This window comes from Syzygium oleosum, unplaced genomic scaffold (genome assembly GCF_021117445.2).
Source record: "Syzygium oleosum isolate NSW1041296 unplaced genomic scaffold, Sole_v2.1 Sole_v2.02, whole genome shotgun sequence".
Taxonomy (NCBI): Eukaryota; Viridiplantae; Streptophyta; class Magnoliopsida; order Myrtales; family Myrtaceae; genus Syzygium; species Syzygium oleosum.
This window is the reverse complement of record NW_026607486.1, coordinates 13017079-13038000: the sequence shown is the minus strand read 5'-3', so window position 1 is coordinate 13038000 and position 20922 is coordinate 13017079. Positions and strand designations below refer to the sequence as shown.

The following is a 20922-nucleotide window of genomic DNA, read 5'->3' as shown; positions in this document are numbered from 1 at the left end:
TTGTCTATGATGATGTTGCCAAAGAAGAAAATGGAGAAAAGCCATGAATGAAGAAATTGAAGCCATTAAGTAGAATCAAACATAGGAGCTTTTTGATCTTCCGAAGGACAAGAAACCGATCGGTGTCAAATGAGTGTACAAGGCCAAAAAGAATGAGAAAGGAGAAGTGACAAGGTACAAGGCTAGATTAGTCGTGAAGGGTTACAAACAAACGGCCGGAATCGACTATGATGAGGTTTTTGCCTCTGTTATTCTCATGGCAACGATTAGATTAATCATTTCTATTGCAGCTCAAAATCATTGGCAAATTTATTAAATGGATGTCAAATCAGAATTTTTAAATGGCATTCTTGATAAAGAAATTTATGTCGAGCAACCCAAGGGGTTTATTGTGAAAGGTCATGAAGATAAAGTACTGAAGTTGAAGAAAGCTCTATATGGGCTTAAACAAGCATCGAGAGTGGAATTCCAGAATTGATGCCTATTTCAAGGCAAATGGCTTCTCTCAATGTCCATACGAACATGCACTTTATCTGAAGCAAGAAAAAGGTGATGCTTTATTAGCTTGTTTATATGTCGATGACCTTATTTTTACAGGAAATAATTCAGCAATGATCAATGATTTTAAGGCATCGATGGTGAAAGAATTTGAGATGACGGATAATGGTCTCATGAATTATTTTCTTGGCATCGAAGTGAAGCAAAGTGCAAGTGGGATTTTTATTTCCCAAAAAGGATATGCAGAAAATATCCTTGAAAAATTCAACATGAAATATTGTACACCAGTCAATACACCGATGGAATGCGGAACCAAGCTTTCGAAGTTTGATGAAAGTGTCGATGTTGATCCAACGTACTATAGAAGCTTGAGATATTTGACATGTACGAGATCGGATATCATGTATAGTGTTGGAATTGTGAGTCGATATATGGAGAAACCAAAATCATCTCATCTTAAAGCGGCAAAGAGGATACTTCGGTACATCAAAGGTACTATTTCTCATGGCGTACACTACTATCAGTCTACATCCTTTCAGCTTAGAGGTTATTCGGACAATAATTATGGTGGAGATATCAATGATCGAAAAAGCACTATAGGTTTTGTGTTTTTCTTATGGCTGCTCAGCTTTGGTCGGTGAGCGACCACCGACCATGGCGAGGTTGGCTGGCCTCGCCTGGGCGGGGCCGTCGTCTTCCACCACAGGTGAGGCCAGGCTAGATCTGGCGACGTTGACCTTCGCCGGGCATTGCCTTCTCTCGGTGAGGCCACCATGGTCTGGGCGAAGATGACACCCAATGAGGTAGCTGTGGCTTGGGCGAGGGCTCCCCTTGCCGGGGACAACCTCGCCCAGGCGAGGCCGCCAGCCAAAGGTGGAAAAAAATGAAAAAGAAAAGGAAAAGAAGGAAAAAAGAAAAAATATTTAAAAAATCGAAAAAATATTAAAATATATTAAAAATTATCCACGTTAGCATCGGTGGTGCCACGTAGGCCAGTCGGTGTCCACGTCATCAATATCCAGCCAAAATTAGCCGAAAGGACTGAATTGACATAAAGACAAAATGTTTAAGACTCAATTGGCACCAAAAAAGGTTTAGGACTAAATTGGCACCAATACAAAAGGTTTATGACTTTTTCAATACTTTTCCCGGTTTTGCTCGCCTGAGTCGCTAAAGCCCTTGGCACGTGGAGGAGCGTGATGATAAAGGAGGTAGACCTCTAACCAAGTCTTCTTAATTAACTTCACTAAGTGTCAGTTTGTTTCGTGGAAAACATTTTCCGGGAAAACACTTTCTTCATTTTCCGGCGTTTGGTTTGCTTAAAAAAATGAGTCAACGGAAATGTTTTCCTAATCAACGGAAAAGGTTTCCTTACCAAAGCTTAAATTTAGGAAAATGATTTCCTCTTTAAAAGAATCGGAAAATGTTTTCAGAAATATGATTCGCTATCGGCGCTTGGACCTGAAACTCTACGCTTGGGCACGAAACTCCAACGTTGGTTCTCGAGTCTCAACATCAGGACTAGGTCTCGGCGGCCGAGCTCGAGACCTCGATGTCCAGGGCTCGGGCCCCGGGCACCAACACCCGGGTCCATCAAGGTTGAGCCCGAACCCCTGGTGCTCATACTCGATAATTCAACACTTGAACTCGGGCCCATAAATGCCGTGCTCAGGTCCCCGATGCTCGAGCTCTAGTCCAGACCCTCCAGCCCCAATTCACAATGGCCATGCGCACGTCATTGGCGCTTAGGCTCGAGTCCTTAGTTAATGAAACATTTGTTTTTATAAAAATATTTATTTAAAAAAATCAAAATTTTTTAAAAAATCATTTATTATTATTTTTTAAAAAATCGAATTATTTATTTTTTTCTTATCTTCCCTTTTCTTTTTCTTCTTCTTTAGGCCGGTCGCCGGCTAGCTTGCGGCTCACCAGATCGAGGCGAGCTCGGGCTTGGCCGAGGCTGGAAAGCTCGAGCTCAGGCTTGGTCGAGGTCGGCGAGCTCGAGCTCGCCTATGGCCATCGCCGGCGAGCCTCAAGCTCGTTGGTGGCCGTTGTCGTAGTCATGGCCACGGTTCGGAACCGGCGGTTTCGGTTCGTGGCCATGTGTGAACCGAAATCGGAACCGCCCCTAGCGGTTCCGGTTCCGATTCCGAACCGACCGGTTCCAGTTCGTAATTTAAAATTTTTAAAAATAAATTATGAAATAAAAAAAGAATGAATTATAAAAATATGAAATAATGAATTATTCAATATAAATTATAATCAAAATGAAAATTGTAGAGGTGATCGGTTCCTTCGCCGTGCTAGAACCGTAAGACCGGTCCTTTAATTTTAGAATTAGGAACCAGGCAGGCAAATCATAGAATGGGAACCGGACCATTGGTCCGGTCCTGTTCTAAAGCGATCTAATGGAACCCTTTGCTCTTAACTAGTAAAGGATCGTAGCCACAAAAGACATACAACTTCATATGCTCATGGCTTGGCTTGGGTTTTATAAACAACCCATTTGATGTTCTCTTCATTCCCATTCGATGTGGGACTCTTGGCATTTGTATGAAGACAAGCCAAGAGTCTCACATTGAAGGTGTTCAAGGCAAGCCGAGAGTCCCATATCGAATGGGAATGAAGAGACCATCAAATGGGTTGTTTATAAAACCCAAGCCTAGAGTTCAATATACCCAAGCCAAGCATTGTAATTGGAGATCAATGCACTTACAATCCATGGCAATTAGAGTTCAATTTGTTTTATAAAAAAAATTAAATAATGAATTTTTTTAAAAAAAAAATTTCATTATTATTTTTTTTTTAAAAAAAATTTGGAACTGGAACCGGGCCCGTAGGCCACGGACCGGTTCCGATTCCGAACCGCAGGCCCTGTCAACGGGTCGGGCCTGGGTTTGACCGGGCCGAAACCGGCCCGTGGCCATGACTACGTTGTCGGCCGCTCGTGGCGGAGGAAGGTGGAAAAAGAAAAGAAAAAAGAAAATTAAAAAATTCCAATTTTTTCAAAAAAATAAAATAAAAAATAAAAAAGAGAATTCAAAAATTCAAAATTTTTTTTTACCTAAAATAAAGCCATGAAATTGAAACATTTTCCAATGAAATTCAAACACCAGAAAACAATTTTCATTATATATTTCTAAACAAAGGAAAACTAAGCATATTTCTGAAACAAATCTGTAATACCACCGTGAGCCGTTGAAGTTTTTCGCCAAACATTTTTCGCCAAACAAACCCACCGTGAGCCGTTGAAGTTAAGATATCCCAAACAAATCTGTAATACCATAACTAGGCTCTCTACGTATTTGATTTCCCTGTGCCTCCATGGACTTTCCGGTCGAAGATGTATGTACATTCCTTCGTATTTGAATTCTCGGGGTAGGAAATTGTGAATGATCGAGGGAAACGTCGATCAAAAGCGGCGGCGGGTCCAATCGGGGGACGGGGTCTCGCCGCGGCGGCGGCGGCGGCGACGAGTGGGAAGAGCTACTGTCGGGAAGCTGGCCAAGGGAAAAAAACCAGAGTCCCACATCTCAGATCTCCGCTTCTTCTCGGGGACGGAAGAAATGGCGGAACCGATCGCGAAGCCGGTGATCTCCGCTCTCGTAGCCCTGGTCCTGGTCCTGGTCTCGGTCTCGTCGGCCCTCGCTGGTCGGGACGCCGTGCCGTTCATCGTCGCTCACAAGAAGGCCGCCCTCGGCCGGCTCAGATCCGGCGCCGATCGCGTCTCCGTCACTGTCGACGTCTACAACCGCGGGGCTTCGTAAGTCGGGTCGGTTCTTGTTTGGAGGTTTTTTTCGGGGCGTTCGCGGATCGAGTGGAGCTCGTGCGTGGCACGTTCGTTTGGTTGACCGGAGGATTAGCTCGATTGGTCTTTTCTTTGGTTGTGAGTTCTGTTTGGTTGCTGTTCGGGAGCGACATCGTCGTCCGTTTCGTGCTGCGTGTGTTTTTCTTTAGCAGGAAATCAGTGATTCCGGTGATGTCTTAAGCAACAGTAGCCTGCGAATGGTATCCGTCATTTGATCGCGACATTTGCATTGCTTTCTTGTTGCAAAAGAGTTTAATTGTCGGATGACGCTGTTGCATGGATGCACTTGTTATCTTCGGCTTAGCGTTATTGGGATCTCGAGGATGAGTTGAAAGACAGAGGACCCAGATTAGACATGACATGTGGAATTCCACGAACATTTCTACTAGATGTAGAGCAGTGGCGTGCTGTAGCATAGTATGTTTTTTTTTTTTGGTAAGGTGCTGTAGCATAGTATGTTCATATGTTGTACAAGCGGTGTTTAAGTGGACTGTTCGTGTAATCAGATTGTAGTTATGTATTACTTACCCTGGGATATACGCATTGCCATGGACAGATCTTGCGTGAGATGTTTCTTGCAGCATTTCTCATCATTGTTCAGTCCTCACAGAATGTGAAATGTCACCCTTCTTTCCCGAATGTGTTCCGACAATGTTTGGGATCCTGTTTGTCCTTTGCTTGTTGGATGACTCTTGGGTTATAGCTCATTTGGCATGCATCATTGTTCTCTGTCGCATTAAGCTTACTATTTCATCGTGGTGGCAAAATTTAGTAATTCCTTTTCCTGCCATTATATCTGCAGGTCTGCCTATGATGTGAGTCTTGTGGATAATAGTTGGCCATCGGATGTCTTTGCTGTTGTCAGTGGTAACACATCTAGGACATGGGAAAGGATCGACGGGTGAGTCTTCTTTTTCTTGCTTATTTGCTCCATGATTTGCCTGTTATATATTCTGAAAGTGTGGAGGTTCATGTCTGTGTATTGTAGTGGTGGTCTTGTATCACACTCTTTTGAATTGGAGGCCAAAGAAAAAGGGATGTTTGCTGGGGCGCCTGCAGTAATTACATTTCGAATTCCCACTAAAGCTGCTCTACAGGTGCAACATCTACTCTAATGTGACATGATCTCTCTCTCTCTCTGTCTCTCATTGATCTGTTGCTTACTCGTCAAATTGTTGGTTTTTAGGAGGCCTATTCTACTCCTATACTGCCTCTTGATATCCTCGCAGATAGACCACCACAGCAGAAGATTGACTGGGTAAGTTACTGCACTATGTCTTTATATGTTCGAAATGCCATTTCTTAGCAAATGCATCTTTTTTTATGACTGATCCAGTTTCTTGTTTTTCATGGAATTGTCTACTTCCTGGACCGGGTTATTGCAGGTTAAGGTACGAGTAGTCGTGATCTTTCTTCTAATCTTTCAGTTTCAGCTTAAGTGGTTGTCAATGGATGTCATGGTATTTTGTTCTAGCATCTCTTTCTTGTCTGTTTCTGGATATATATATGAACCTATCAAGCAGTGAGTGTAAGTGGAAAAAGGATGTGCATCCATATCCACAGCAATAAAAGGAGCTAGGATGCCTGGCAATGTCTGCTTTTATCTTTGATTTTCCTTATCATCTCTTCTTTTTAAGCCTTATAATTATCTAGTCTAGTGGCATATCACGGTGCGAAACAACACTCTAGGTTAGCTTCAGTCTGCAGTGGTTGATTTGTCAACTGGCCATCGTGATTTTACCTCATAAAAGTGGATAATGTGATTCTGCTGTCTATTCTCTCAAACCCTTGGCTCACTTCCTCAGCTTTTTGAACTTGATGTATAGTACGATCATATCAGGCAGAGGGTGTATCTTCTTTTTCTCTTGCCACTAAGTTCTATTATTCTCTACTGCAGAGGTTGCTGGCACAGTATGGATCTCTAGTTTCTGTAATTTCCTTCGTGGTTCTCTTTGTGTACTTGATCTCCTCTCCATCAAGATCAAGTGCTGCCAAAGGTAGCAAGAAAAGGCGCTGATCAAAGTAGGCTCGTTTCTGATTAGATTTTGCACTGTTGCATGCGCGAGTAATTAATCAGACCATTCTATCTTCTTGGGAACCATAAAGTGACCTTTGCGGTCAGAAATTTCCTGAATAGATGGAATTTTGAGCTTGAGAGGACCAACTAATTTCTAGGTAGAGTAACATGAAGCTGGTCGAGAAGTTAAATTTAGTTGCCTATGTACATTTTGTGATGAGCCATTAATTTTTCATTGAATAGCATGTCCGGCTTCCAGTTCTATTTCACTTGATTATATCCGGTATCGTTTTTCCCCCAGCTACGATTGCATGTTTGTGTGCAAAGTGCTGATGAGGCACACGAGATGAAGGCTGCATCGTTGTCTTGTTATCTGCTCTGAGATTCGAGTAACCCTCGATTTGTTCCTTCTTGCAAGGAAATTTTGCTCATAATTCTTGACATGAACCGTGGGATATGACTTCATCACACACTGTCTAATTTATTTCCATGCTCTGGCTATTGCGTGTTGATTGGTGGTTATCTTCTCTACACTCATACACGTTTTGGGAAGTTTACTTTTCGACCAATGAATAAACTGCTAAGTTATCTGAAAGAAGTAGGCCTCCAACCAATGTTTTCTGGAGCAATGTCGTCTACCAATGGAACAGATGCGAGGGCGAACGAAGTCTCATTCGGAACGAATGCGAAGTTATGTGGCTTATAGCTTTGGCGCCGTGGTTCTAAAGGTCGGCTCCTCGTGGAATTAGCATGTTGGGGCTGTGTAAAGCTCGTGCCTTTCGTGTGAGCTTTGTCCCAATAGATATATGCCTTGCTGCCCTGGTACAAGGTGTAGCTCGGAGCTATCTGCTTTTTGGCCCCTTCTTTACACTGGTGAATATGCATAGAGACCATTTAACCAGAAGGGACGGAATTTGAGCCATCAGGAGCTCCTGATGGGCTATGGCAACTGAAATAGGAGATGCACTTGTCCACGCAAACGTTTGCGTTCCGATGTCCGGTGTAACTCAATCTTCGGCTTCCGGTGTGATCATCGGTGACAGCTTGCGATCACGAACTCTGGCCTCGTCGCAAAAGGTCAACTCAGATGAGATGAGAGGCTCGTGCCAACATTAGGAGCTATCATTTTAGTAGCCGGTGGCTCAAGTTAGCATGGCCCAAGGATTTTAGGAAAACTAGACCCCAGAACAGTTCCCATGTTGCTCTCCTCGCTTCTGTCATGAGTCATATGACCCACCTTTTGCCTCCTTAGTTTCATTGCCCATCTTGACGACTCTGCACACACTGCAATGTGCAAACAGTTGTGGAAGGAAGAAGCCGCCAAAAAAAACACGTTGGACGCTTTAGCCAGACGAAGTTTCCTTTGATCGAGAAATGACCGACTGTTCACCGTAAATTATTGTTTCCGATGTGATTGTGGGTGAACTCCGGCTTGGGTTCGAGTTCGCTTGACACGAGTCCCACATGATCAATGGAAGCGGATATGTCGAGTTCATAAACCCCGGTTCAAGTTCAAGTAAGAGTATCTTCGGACCGCGTCGCAATCGAGGTCGGTTCCCCGCGAATTGGGTTGGTCTTACTTCTAACCACTGAAATCCATTAATGTCTATCATGTGCCCTAATCAAAATTTGATGAGTGAAATCTGTGATATTTCACCCCTGCCTACTAAGAACAATTCAGCAAGAATCGATTTGCACGGGGACATTTACGAAGCAACCAAATAAAGAAGATTTTCAATACTGATCTGATATATATACAATTGATGTTTTAAAATCTAAGTAATATAATAAGCGCCTTACAATTATAGGGAATCCTTAACAGAACCGCAGTTAATAAATTACAGACAGGTCGTGTTTCGCCGTAGCAATTAAGAAAGCCACGAGATAGGACAGAACAGAGCACGGCTTCATCTCTCTCTCTCTCTCGCTCTCTGCATTTACGAACACAAAAACAAAGAAATCAATGACAGTTTGAATTCATCTCCATCGTCGCGGAAAGGGCAAAGCAGGAGCGAGGAAGATGAGCTACCAGAGAGCTCCTCACGACCCTTACCCTCCTCCACCAGGTGAGATCGAAACCCCCCCTTTCCACCGTCTCTCTCTCGCTCCCTCTCCATGATCGCCTTTCTCGACCGAATCTTGTTTTTGATCATTTGGGGCAAAAGCGACTTCTTTCCTTCTGATGATCTCTGCTTTGCACTTTGGTTGAATCTCGCTTTCGGCAGGGTACCCATCTGCCCCCCAGCTGCCGCCCGGCTACCCTTCGGCCCCGCCGGGCTACCCTTCGGCTCCGCCGTTCGAGGCCTATCCGTACCCTCAGCCTCCGTTGCCGCCGCCGCCGCCGCCGCCTCGGCCGCCCTTCGAGGGGTACCAGGGGTACTTCGCCGGAGGGTATCCTCCGCCGCCGCCGCCGTCGCTGCCTCATTACCACCATCACCACTATGATAATCACCACTATAACGATCAGCCGGGCTGTGCTTCCTTTTTGCAGGGCTGGTATGATGACTCTCTTTTGGGTTCTTTTTGTACCTTCAGCTGTTATTTTCTTTTTGTAAATTTAGGTATATTATGGTGGTGTTATTGACTTAGTTCTTGAGAATTGCATGAGGAGTGGAGAGAGATGTGTTTTTGGCTATGGATGTGGTTGCTGCTTTTTACTTGTCACGGGCTTCTGGTTTAATCTTTATGGGAGAGAAGGAAAAGAGATGCGAAGTTCATTGATGTTTTTGTTCAGTCGGGTTTGTGTGGTCCATCTTAATTCTTCTTGTATGGTTAACTGGGACACTTGGTTTTCGCAATGAATTCGAATCTAGGCACCTGGAAGTATTCTTCCCGAGATTGGGAAAGATTTATTAGGATGGAGAGGAGTTGAGAATCGAGAGAATTTGATCTAAAATTAATATGATTAGCATTTACAAGATGCTGTTGTAAGTGATATTGGATAAAGGTTTCTAGTGTTGAGTTGGATCGATATGGCCTTATATTTGGACTGCCAGAACCGTTGTTTTTGGATGACAACCGCATGTTTGGAGCTCAACTAGGAATGCTGACTAGTGCCGGTTGAGGACCCAAAGGATAGTGTTAAAGTTAAGCCGTTTCCACCCTCTCTTTTTGTCTCATCGTAATGAATATTTGCAATATTAAGATACTGCAGGGAGGTATGCCTTGATTTACCCCCAATACACATTTGTGTAAACAATGTTTTCGGCGGTAGCAAAGTAATGGACAAGGATCATTTTAGTTCACGAGGGATGATCAGTTGTCATCAACAAGCTTTCTCTCGCTCCTTGGTTGCTGTTTAGTTGCTACTGTTCCAGTTAATGAGAAAAATTGATAATTCTTATAGTCATAGCTCGAGAAACTCTTCCACTCTTAGTTTCCTTTGTGAAGCTCTCTAAAAAGCTTTTTATTATGTGGCAGAAATTGATACACAAGCTTTGACCTTTTACGTTGGCGAATAGGAAATGAGTTGGTAACTGTGCGGTTTTTGTGTTGCGCAGCTTGGCTGCGCTCTGCTGCTGCTGTATGATGGAGGAATGCTGCTTCTTTCTTCGCTGAAGACGGATGAATTATAATACCTGATGCACTGGTTGGTTATCGTTTGCGACATTGCCCATGAATTGCTATTATTGAAGATTGTTGTTGAATCTGGTATGTCTTTGTTATAGCTGTTTGCTGAGAAAGAAACGGTGTTCCATGTTTATTAAAGATACAGTTGTGGAGTCTGAAAGCATAGAGGTATTTTGTTGTTAATGGAATATATGTAATTTTCATATTAAAGCGAGTAAATAGTACCGTTGCTAATGGCATATATTTAATTTTCATCATTACTATATTTGTCATAGACACTTGCAATATAATGAATTCTAAACCTGAAACTTGTAACTCCAAAAGCTGATTCCAATAGCGGAGAGATTGCTTAGTGCACTGTGGTTTTTTCCTATTCGGATTTTGAAAAAGTTTTTCACATGAAAATTCGCGTCTTCTTTTCCATTTTTTCTCTTCAACAGTTCGCGTTCCTAACAACTAGTATTATATTGCAAAATGGTGGGAGCAACGAATATGAACGAAGGGAATGCGAAGATCAATCGGTTCGACAACAAGTTATTTGGATTTTGGAAGATACAGATAGAGAATCTATTGTTTCAAAAGAACTTACATTAACCTTTGTTGGGAGAGAAACCAGATTCGGTCAAGCAAGAAAATTGGGAATTGTTAGAGCGACCAAAATTGGGTTTGATTTGTCTCACGTTGTCGTGGAACATCGCCTTCAACATTGTCAATTAAAAGACAACTATGGAATTGATGATGGCCGGAGGGCAACTAAGATTGCATTGAGTAGTTCGTTTAGTCAGAATAACTTATAACTTTAAGTAATCTGAGATTAATTCTTAGCGAGTATACTCGTAGAAGAGAATCGGGTGAATATTCAAGCACTGCCTTGAATACCAAAGGTAGAGGGAAAAGAAATCAATGAAGTTGGAACCAATACTGTGGTAGATCAGAGTCTAGAAGGAGAAGCAAATTATGAAAAGAAAGTCCATCTAAGACGAAATTGTGGAACCTCAAGAAAGAAAAGTCGGTATCGATGTCAAAATCAAAAGAAGAGAAATATGTGGATGCAGGTCAAACGTTTGACAAAGATTCTTTAATTTTAAGCGTTGACAGTCCTATGCAGTCTTAGATTCTAGACTCATATGCGTAAATTGATTCCACTTCATCCGAAGAATTAATGGACAATTTTGTTGCTATAAAGTTTGGAAATGGTTATGATGATGATGATGGACTTTTGGATATTATTGGGAAGTTTGATGTTCACAAAAAGACTTGCTATCGGGTATCAATGGAAATTGCAAGATATCATATTTGTTTCAGACCTTAAGAGAAATTTGATCTTTCTATGTCAATTAAACAGTATCGGATACATCACTATTTTTTGGGGACTGCTCTTGGAAAATTGTTCAAGGTTAGTTGTACTACAGGGAACAATAGAAACATTATACACGACTAAAAGCAGTAGAGAAACAACGACATTGTTGAGGCAGAAGCTGATTCCAAATTGTGGCACCGTAAGTTTGGACACATGAGCGAAAAAGGGGATGAATGAGTTAGCATCAAAGGGTAAATTGTCTGATTTGAAGTCCATCGATATTGGTCTATGTGAGGATTGCGTTCTGGGCAAGTGGAAACGTGTCGGCTTTTCAAAGATTGGGAGAGAACAAAACAAAAAAACAGAAAGAGTTGGTGCATAGAAATATGTGGAGGCGCATTCCCTGGGAGGTTCGCGCTACTATGTCATATTCATTTACGACTTCACCATAAAGATAGATATGGGTTTGTTTTCTGAAAAATAAATGTGATGTCTTTACTGCTTTTAAATGATGGAAAGTTGAAGTGGAGAATGAGACCAACCTAAAGATTAAATGTCGAACATTTGACGATTGTGGTGAGTATGATAGCAAGGAGTTCAAGCGGTTCTGCGCAGAGAATGGAATCACGATGGCAAGAACAGTTTCCAACATATCGTAGCAAAACAGAATTACTAAGAGGATAAACATAACTATAAATGAGCGCGCAAGAAGTATGAGGATGCATGCAAGATTACCCAAGACATTTGGGCATTGTGAGCATATACATGGAAAATCTAGGAATAAAGCATCGAGAAGTTATTAAATGGCTATTAAGATGCTCGAGAGGCATCTCGGGTATATCACTATGTTTTATGAAAAACAATGTAACTTTACAAGACTTTGTTGGTACAGATCTTGATGGTGATTTGGACAATAGGAAGAGCACATTGGGTTATGTTTCTACCTCAAGTGACATTGCAATTAGTTGGATGTCTAGACTTCAGAAGCGTATGTGCCTCTTAACCACTAAAGCTAAGTACGTTGTTATATCTTAAGCTGGCGAGGAGACAATTTGGATGAATAATTTTCCGAAGGAGATAGGCAAGAAGTAGAATACCAGTGTTCTTTTCAGTGACAAGAGGAGTGCTAATTTTCTTGTAAAAAATCTGGTATTTCTCTCGAGGATGAAACACATTGAGTTGAAGTATTCCTCTGGAGTGACATAATCTTCTGCTGCCGGTGTGATCATCGCGATCGACGACGACACCGTATGCGGGACGACTCGAGCGGATCAAAATTTCCGAGATGATCTCCGCCCTCCCCCTCTACCGGAATAAAGAACTAAGACCCCCTCCGCTTCCAAGCCATTGCCTCCCTATTTCTCCATTTCCCATCCCGGCGAGTGTCGCGGTGCCGACGTGCAAACGAATGCCGAAGGAAGGAGCCGACGAGGATTGGATTTCGTTTCGAATCGTCAGCCGGACAGAAGCTTTTCATTTCTCGGAGACGAGACTCTCCGTCTTCGATTAAAATCATCGTTCTCCGACGCGGTCATGGGCAGACCCGAATTCGCGTGATCAGAATCCACTGACCACGATCTCCACGTACGAGTCCCCCGCGTGATCAATGGATGCGATCCATACCGATACCGAGCTCATGGATCCAAGTTTAAGCAAAGAGTTTCTCCGGATCCCCCCGTGAATTGGGGGGGGTCTAGACTCTTAACCACAGAAAACCCATCAGGGTCATTACCTTCCACAACAGATATTTGATAAATTGAGTCTCTGAAATCTTTTAATTTTTGGGGCCTTCCTCTTGGAATAACTCAAAGGGGAGTCCAATTATAGAATGTGCTTCGGGATATTTCATCAAAATAGCGAATAAGGAAGCCTGCCAACTCCTAACACCGATTGCCCTCGTGACATGTACAATCGGACATTTCGAAATTTTTAGACAAGTTTTTTTTTAATCAAATGTTATTAATAGCTTATTAAGAATTGCTCCGTTGACAAAAACCATCGGCGAGAAATGACACAGAGACAGTTGGATTTCGCCGTGGCAGTTAAGGACACCACGAGATAAGGGACAGAGGACGACGACGGCCTCTTCATCTCTCTCTCTGTCCTTCTCTGTCTCCCTCTCCCCCCCTCTGCATTTGCTGACATACGACAAACGAATCCCATGGCAGTCTGAATCCATCGTCGCGGAAAGCAAGGAGGCGGAGGAGGAGAGGCAAAAATATGAGCTACCAGATAGCTCCTCAGGACCCTTCCCCGCCACCAGGTGGAGATCGACGTGATCGCTTTTTCTTGATTGGCGAAATGTTAAGTTTCTTGGAACATTTTCTTGAATCTCGCTTTTCGCAGGGTACCCGTCTGCTCCCCACCCGCCGCCGAATTACCCTTCGGCGCCGCCGCCGCTCGAGGCCTACCCGTACACTCCCACGGCGGGGCCGCCGCCGCCGCCGCCTCAACCACCCTTCGAGGGTTACCAGCGGTACTTCGCCGGAGGGTATCCTCCGCCGCCGCCGCAGCCGCCGTCGCCTCCTCGTTACCCCCACCACCACGGCGATGATCACCACTGTAATGATCAGCCGGGTTGTGCTCCCCTTTTGCAGTGCTGGTATGATTGCTCTCTTTGGGTAGTTCTCGTCATTTTCCCCGTTTTCTTTTTGTACCTTCAGCTGTATGTTTCTTCTGGTAATTTCAGGGAAAAATTATTGGGATGTTATCGGCTTAGTTCTTGAGAATTGTATGAGGAGCGGAGAGAAATATGTGTTTTTCTGGTTATGGATGTAGTTGCTGCTATTTACTAGTCAGGGGCTTCTCATTTGATATTTGTTGTAGAGAAGGAAAAAAAATGCCGGAGTTCGTCGATTTTTCTGTTCAGTCGGGTCTGTTTGGTCAATGTTCATTCTTCTTATAATGTTAATACGGACATTTGGTTTTCGCAATGAATTCGAATCCAGGCACGGGAAAGATTCTTTCCTAGATGAGAAAGGGATATTAGAATGGAGAGAGTTTGGTCTGAGATTAATACGATCAACATTTACAATTTGCTGGTGCGAGTGATATCAGAGCAAGGTTTCAAGTGTCCAATTTGAGTTGCATCAATTCTGCCTTTCATTTGTCCTGCTAGAAACCTTGTTTCTGTATAACACAGCATGTTATGGAGCTCAACTAGGTATTGCTGCCTATGTGCCGGTTGAGAACCCGCAGGATAGTGTTAAAGTTTTGCTGTTTCCTCCCTCTCTCTAGTCTCCTTGTAATGAATTTCGCAATGTCAAGATGCTGCAGTGATGCATGCAGAGATTTACCCCCATTACCTTTATGTGAACTATGTTTTCAGCGGTAGCGATATCATGGACAAGGATCACTTTTAGTTCGCACGGGATGGTCGGTTGTCATCAACAAGCTTTCTCTTACTTTGTGGTTGCTGTTTAGTTGTCACTGTTCCAGTAATGAAAAGAAATGATAATACTTATAGTCATAGCTCAAGAAACTCGTCCACTCTTTACTTTCCTTTGCGAAGCTCTCTAAAAAGCCATCCATTATGTGGGAGAAATTGATGCTCAAGCTTTGACCTTTTACTCTGGAGAATAAGAGATGAGTTGGTAACTGTGCGGTTCTTGTGTTGTGCAGCTGGGCTGTGCTATGCTGCTGCTGTATGATGGAGGAATGCTGCTGCTGTATGATGGAGGAATTCTGCTGCTTTCTTCGCTGAAGACAGATGACTTACAATATTCGATACACTGCCCATGGATCGGATCACTATTATTGAAGAATGTTGTTGAATCTGGTATACTAGCTCAAATGTTTGGAGACTACTTCACATGAACTCGTGTGATACAATCTTGCTTATGGGGATTCTTGCCTCCTTTTTCAGACAATCTTAACATAGGCATCTTTCTTCGAGCTTTCTATCATCCCTTCTGGTGGGATTCTTTCGTGAATGCCTTATTCAGATTTTACTCCGTTCTTCCAACTTCCTTGAACGAGGGGAACATACATTCAACTGTGATCTGCTTCAGCAGGACCAGAACCGATTCTTACTACCACTAGCAAAAACTAAGGAAATGTCTGACATGAACAATCAGGTGACGCAAAAACTAGAATTTTTTCCCCAAACACGATGAGATGAGCTCCGGAGACCATGAAGAAGCTTGCTAAAATCACTGCAAAAGCATAAATAATAGGCGTATACCGGTTCAGAATTCACAGCTCCAGTTATGCCCGTAACTTTCCGGTCTTCCGGCGCAGCAATACAAGACATCATAATTGGAGGCAGAACGCCCGTGCCAGCGTAGCTAAAAAGAAAAACCTGTAAAGGGTGTGGCATACTATGGAATTGGTTTTAATTAAGTCAATCTGCATTCTGCACTGCATTTCCCTTCATACTAGAACACGCTTTCACTGAACTTCATTACAGCTAACAATAGCCTAAAAGCTTATTCCAAACCTGTAATATAACAGGAAACTGCGCCCTGCCTAACCAACCAGCATGAAGAGTCGCTTCTTTGAATTCATGGTGCTAAAGAAAAATCTACTTATAAGTAGAAGCACAATAGCATCTCTTCTGAATAAAATAAAAAATCACCATACAACTAAAAATCCACAAATTACGAACCTAAATGAGGTACAATGATGATACAACAGGAGATTTCGAGGCAGAGCCACAACAATGCACCTCGAGTGATCCCTACAATGTCCAAACATAGTTTGGTGCATCCTTCCTCGGCCCCACCAAGGTTCGGTAAAGGTACATCTTTTCTACTTTCTGCCCATCGTCATTGCAAGCCTCCATCTCATCGATTTCATTGATAATCTCCACGTTCAGCCTCGGCATCTTCTTTGCTAGGGTTTTGCAGCCTCCAAGGGTAACATCGCAGGACGACATCCAAAGGGATCGCATTGTTTCATACTTTCCCACGTCCCTCAGAAGTGCGATGTTACCAAAGGGGCTGTCCCTGATTTCCAATTTCCGAATCTTCTTGCACCCATTTAACACATAAAGCATTCCCTTGTCACTGTTCCCAGCAAATGCAATAGAAAGCATCTCAAGCTGTTCGGCGAACATGCCGATATAATTGAAGACCTGGTCAGTAAGAAGGCCAGAAAGTGACAAGCGCCTGAGACCCTTGCATGACTGAACAATAGCCCCGAATCCTTCATCAAGAGGCTGATTGGTTGAAGAATCCGGTTTTACGGGGTCGAGGGTGCACAACCGGAACCGAATGAAATTAGGGCAGTTCTGGGCTACAATTTTCAGGGCAGCATTTGTCATCTGCTGGCAGAAGTATAGCAATGAGTTAAGCTTTGGACAACCTCTGGAAATAGCAACCAAGCCTTCTTCGGTCACTGCAGCATTTCCAACTCCATAAGGATCAGATGGAAAAACCCTCAATTCCTGTAGTTCTCTGCAGCTTGAAGCCACGACTCCTAGTCCTTTATCTCCTATGCAGTCGAGTATCTGCAAAATTTTGCCACAGATTGATATGAAGAAGAATTTTACTCCCAGTAACATAAATATGAAAATTAATTCGATATTCAGCTAAAGGCTAAGATATCACACCCATAAGCGCTGAAGTTTTCTGCAACGACGGATTAACTTAGTTAGCTCACTTCCAGGGATCCCTGGAGCATAACTCAGATTCAAGGAGGTCAGGCTTGAACATATGGGATGAATAGCTGGTAGGCAGTAAGCAGCAACCTCCAAGAATCCGGATAAGCTCCTCATAGATTTGCATTTTTCAATTGTTGTTAACAACTTGTTGTAGGTTTCAGAATCTGGGTCATGGGAAAAAGAGCCCACGCCTAAGTCCACCAACTGAGGTGCTCGGACAAGGATCTTCTGCAGCGTGTCAAGAGGGACAGCACGGCTTAGCCTCAAGCTCTTGAGATTTGGAGATCTTGCCACAAGCCTCTCAAGCGCTGCTGAATTTATATCTCCTTTCAAGCATGCAAAATTTAGGGAGACAAGAGAGGTGCAGCTTTCAGGAAAGCAGTTTAGCCACTGGCCTCTATGATCGTCAACTTCATTTTCTTGCAAGTCCAGCTCCCTAAGAAACCTAAAACGTTCCAAGTTCAAAGAAGCAGATTAGGGAAGGACAGAAGCCAAATTCAAATCAAGTCCACTCAGGCATGTTGATCCCCATCATCAAATCAATTTTTTTACTGCATGAACCTCCTCTTGTGAGACCCTTTCCCACAACAGCACGGCATGAACTATTGGATAGGTTGCACCATCCACAGGCCATGATAAACTCGAGCACAATGAAAGCATTTTGGTAGTATTCAAGAAAGAACAAGACCGCTTAAGTATACCTCTATTTCATTCTTAAAACAGAAAAATAAAATAGAAACTAGGAGGTTGTAAAAACAGGAAAAGCCAAACATATGCTGCCATGCAATGTTAGCATCCAGAGGGTCAACTTGCATTGCTGCTGGAAAATTAGACATGCAAATTTATTCATTCTTATGTCTACGCAATATGATGCTAGCTGGCATGAACCACGTAAAAAATAGATCACGGATAGCACTCTCTTCCAGAATTGTAATAGCGTATCACAACCGTCGGCCTCAAAGAGAAAACTACAGTGACCCGATATCTACATTAGAGGCCATAAGTTCCAGCTGCATAAGGCTGCACAACAAGCATGAGATAAAGACTATATGAACGGATGCAGAGGTATATGACCAACCAACGAGAAATTGCTAATGATGGGTATTTGACAGCAGAGGGCTTTTTAATTCATGTGATGCACCGCATTTGGCGTATTCATCCGATTTTGGTTCTTCATGCAGCTAAGTTTACAGTCCACATCAACGAATTGTGCGGCACTGGCATACCTGTACCACTACATGGTGCATTGAACCACTTTGTAGGTGCTGCTTACAGCAGAATGTGATCAAATGAAAGACAATTAATAAGCATGCCTGTACCACTACATGGTGCATGTGGACCATATTCTAGGTGCTGCTTACAAATCCGTCAGCATGACCCATGAGCGTTCACCACATTCCTGTACTTGAATCCACCAGGTTTTCTATGGGTAAGCAATTAGGCTACATGCGGAACAAACTAAATAACCAAAATAACCAACTAAATAATCAGTAAAGTATTGCAGCTATGTGAGCGCACAACCAGAATATACATGAATAGGAGTATATAAAGAGACTACATGCTAAAATGCAAACGCAACTAGGACCGTAACAAATAAATCGCAGATTGTCCAGGCACGACATTGAAACATCAGAGTCAATCAACAATATGGAACTGCGTAAAGTTCTCACCTACAGTTGGCCGCTATAGCTGCAAGGCCATCAGTCGTGAACCCTTCGCAGCTAACAAGAACCAAAGACTTGAAATTTACAAACGATCTTGAAATCAGCTCAAGACCATCATCTGTAACCAACATCCTCTTCAACCTGAGCTCCTCCAAATTAACCCTACTCCTAGCCAATGCCTCGATCCAAGGGTACACGAACCCTCCCCAGTCATGCGGCACTAGATTGAAGTCAGCGAAATGGGGTTTTCCCTTCAGAGTGAGCGATTTCACCCCTGGAAACCTCGCGATCAATCTCTCGGGACTTATCGCGTAGCAATTCCCGATGAACACTCTCCGCCTGCTAAACCTCTCGATCCTATACCACGATTTACACACCAAGGAGATCGCGTTGCGGTCTAAGTTCGACGTCACGAAGTCGAACACGTGCTCCATGACTTCATCCGGAAAATAATTCATCTTCCCTTTCCCAACAGTCAAATCCCAATTCCCACGACCTTCCCAGGGAGGAAAAATAAAATAAAAAAATCCCCAACTTTCCAAGCAAAATGAGCACCCTCAATCCATCCCTCTCGTTGGAGAGGCCAAAAAAAAACAGAACAAGAAACCCTAACGAAAAAACAACCTAATTCGAACACGACCCACCAACCGAAAAGGAGCAAATAGCTCGGAGACACACAAAAAAAAATGCACGGAGAGGTCAAGCTACAACCTGCGAACCGAATCGAAACCTACCCAACTCAAAAAAGAAAACCCCAGATCTAAACGCTTAAAACCGCGCGAGGCTCGAGAGGAAATGGCGACGGGCGGAAACCCAGAAGCGGACCTCACATATCTTCCCGATTCCGATTAGATCTGAACGCAGGAAAGACTCAGAGAGAACCCACCAAACCACCCTAAAACAAATCTCTTCCGAGAAAGAACGAGAGCTTCCCGGGTAAAAGAGAGTGGGAAGCTCGGAAAAGAAAGGGCAAAGACAGAGAAAACCTCCCCCTCCCTCCCTCCTTCAGCTATCATCAGCCTACAACAAATCAAGAAGTCATGATTGTAGCAGGCAGCAGCTGAAGAGCCAACAAAAAACAGAGGAAAGGAAAGGAAAGGAAGGAAGGCAGGAAGGAAGAAAAAACAAAGGAAAAGCTCCCGAATTTATCAGATCGCAGAATCTACGACCTCCATGAGTAGACACGAGATCTCCTCAATGACCCTGAATATACAGAGCCCCCCCCCCCCCCCCTCTCTCTCTCTCTCTCTCTCCTCTCTCTCTTCTGTGCGTACCACGATGCTCTGCTTGAGTTTGAGCTTCAACTCAGAGAGACAGAGACAGAGACAGAGACAGAGAGAGAGAGAAGGGGCAAAGGCGTGGGGGCTGACCACACACCATCCCCCACCCCTTCCCCCCCCTCCTCCTCCAAATCATGGTTACGCGCCCCGGGGGCTGACAGGGCTTAACCATGGTTAGATCGGACGGCGGCGGTCGCGTGGCGGGGGGGGGAGGCGGTGTGGGATCTGGGCCGTCCGTGGGTGGACCAGTGATGTAACATGCATGTGTCCTTATCTCTCCGGTAGATAGAGAGAGAGAGAGAGAGAGACCAAGAAAGTCGTCAGTCGCGTTGCTCTTTGCGGAAATGACCCTCGGTCTCGCCCTAAATTACGGCCCCGTGCCACTCCTGCAGATAAGACCCGAGGCCGAGGGGGGGGGGGGGGGGCCACCCCCACGCGCGCGAGTGCGGGAGTCGCTCGCGGGCTCGGGCGCGTGGTCCCCCCCCCCGCCCCGGGCTAGTCGACCGCTGGGCGGGCGAGTAGCGGGATCGTTGCGTACTCGCGCGGAGGGGATTTGCGGGGTTGCTTGTGGGGCTCGGCATTGCTGTGTCAGAAAACAAATTATTGCTCCTTTTTTTTATTTTTTTTTTCCGTTTTGTCCTTGTTTTTTTGGCCCTTTCTTTTTTGAGGATAAGTGAATCATAACCATTTTAATGATTGGGTGACTCGTAAAAGGAAAAAAACAGAGGAAATTTTATTTTATTTTATTTTTGACAAAATCTAAGACTGCAATAAATGCGCCACGGTTAATAGTGAAAAAAGCGAATTCTTTATATATATATTTGTTATTTTTTTTTCTCTCATGTAATAAACGTTGCAGCGTCAGAATTACCTAACGATAATAATAAAAATAATAATAAATAATAACAATAACTATAATGACAATAATAATAATAGCGATAAGCGTGCGGATCTTCTAAGTTCTCTGATTAGTGATTACTTTTGCTTGTGCAATCGCATGCTCCTTGCTTATCCTTGTTATTTACCATGTTGTACATTTTCAACATCTTTACACCTAGCTCGTAACAAAAATTTGACGGAAAATTGTCGTGATGTCCCGAAATGCGATACGCGCGATTTTCCGTCTGGGTAAATTTAGTATTTAGCTTCTTGAGTGTGATCCAACATTGTGCGGCTCTTTAGC

General features: G+C 43.6%; 3 protein-coding genes and 1 long non-coding RNA gene across 4 annotated transcripts; 3 read left to right on the top strand and 1 right to left on the bottom strand.

Moving 5' to 3' along the window:
• The first annotated feature begins 3802 nt into the window (after positions 1–3802).
• Positions 3803–10127, top strand: LOC115681890 (uncharacterized). Its single transcript, XM_056308711.1, has 7 exons — positions 3803–4261; positions 5109–5207; positions 5295–5403; positions 5493–5564; positions 5692–8389; positions 8549–8819; positions 9824–10127. The coding sequence occupies exons 1-5, from the start codon at positions 3891–3893 to the stop codon at positions 5830–5832; spliced, it is 792 nt and encodes a 263-aa protein (XP_056164686.1). The 5' UTR covers positions 3803–3890; the 3' UTR covers positions 5833–8389; positions 8549–8819; positions 9824–10127.
• LOC130137425 (uncharacterized) lies at positions 4514–4873 on the top strand. The gene is made up of 2 exons (XR_008815868.1): positions 4514–4710; positions 4747–4873. It is a non-coding gene; the product is annotated as an uncharacterized LOC130137425 (long non-coding RNA).
• Positions 10128–13299: 3172 nt separating the features above from the next.
• Positions 13300–15098, top strand: LOC115681893 (protein CYSTEINE-RICH TRANSMEMBRANE MODULE 11-like). Its single transcript, XM_030605994.2, has 3 exons — positions 13300–13456; positions 13540–13795; positions 14815–15098. The coding sequence occupies exons 1-3, from the start codon at positions 13414–13416 to the stop codon at positions 14894–14896; spliced, it is 381 nt and encodes a 126-aa protein (XP_030461854.1). The 5' UTR covers positions 13300–13413; the 3' UTR covers positions 14897–15098.
• A 628-nt stretch (positions 15099–15726) lies between these two features.
• LOC115681888 (protein AUXIN SIGNALING F-BOX 2-like) lies at positions 15727–19431 on the bottom strand. Its single transcript, XM_030605988.2, has 3 exons — positions 18466–19431; positions 16745–17240; positions 15727–16642 (listed from the first exon to the last, which is right to left on the bottom strand). The coding sequence occupies exons 1-3, from the start codon at positions 18915–18917 to the stop codon at positions 15872–15874; spliced, it is 1719 nt and encodes a 572-aa protein (XP_030461848.1). The 5' UTR covers positions 18918–19431; the 3' UTR covers positions 15727–15871.
• Positions 19432–20922: the final 1491 nt, after the last annotated feature.

Bases quoted from the DNA above. Each gene is read 5' to 3' on its own strand.
- LOC115681890 (XM_056308711.1), top strand. From the start codon at position 3,891: ATGATCGAGGGAAACGTCGATCAAAAGCGGCGGCGGGTCCAATCGGGG. The intron at 4,262-5,108 runs GTAAGTCGGGTC...TTATATCTGCAG, and splicing joins GTCTACAACCGCGGGGCTTC to GTCTGCCTATGATGTGAGTC. The intron at 5,404-5,492 runs GTGCAACATCTA...GTTGGTTTTTAG, and splicing joins CCACTAAAGCTGCTCTACAG to GAGGCCTATTCTACTCCTAT.
- LOC115681893 (XM_030605994.2), top strand. From the start codon at position 13,414: ATGAGCTACCAGATAGCTCCTCAGGACCCTTCCCCGCCACCAG. The intron at 13,457-13,539 runs GTGGAGATCGAC...CGCTTTTCGCAG, and splicing joins GGACCCTTCCCCGCCACCAG to GGTACCCGTCTGCTCCCCAC. The intron at 13,796-14,814 runs GTATGATTGCTC...TGTGTTGTGCAG, and splicing joins GCTCCCCTTTTGCAGTGCTG to CTGGGCTGTGCTATGCTGCT.
- LOC115681888 (XM_030605988.2), bottom strand. From the start codon at position 18,917: ATGAATTATTTTCCGGATGAAGTCATGGAGCACGTGTTCGACTTCGTG. The intron at 17,241-18,465 runs GTGAGAACTTTA...GGAACGTTTTAG, and splicing joins GCTATAGCGGCCAACTGTAG to GTTTCTTAGGGAGCTGGACT. The intron at 16,643-16,744 runs GTGTGATATCTT...AAAATTTTGCAG, and splicing joins GAAAACTTCAGCGCTTATGG to ATACTCGACTGCATAGGAGA.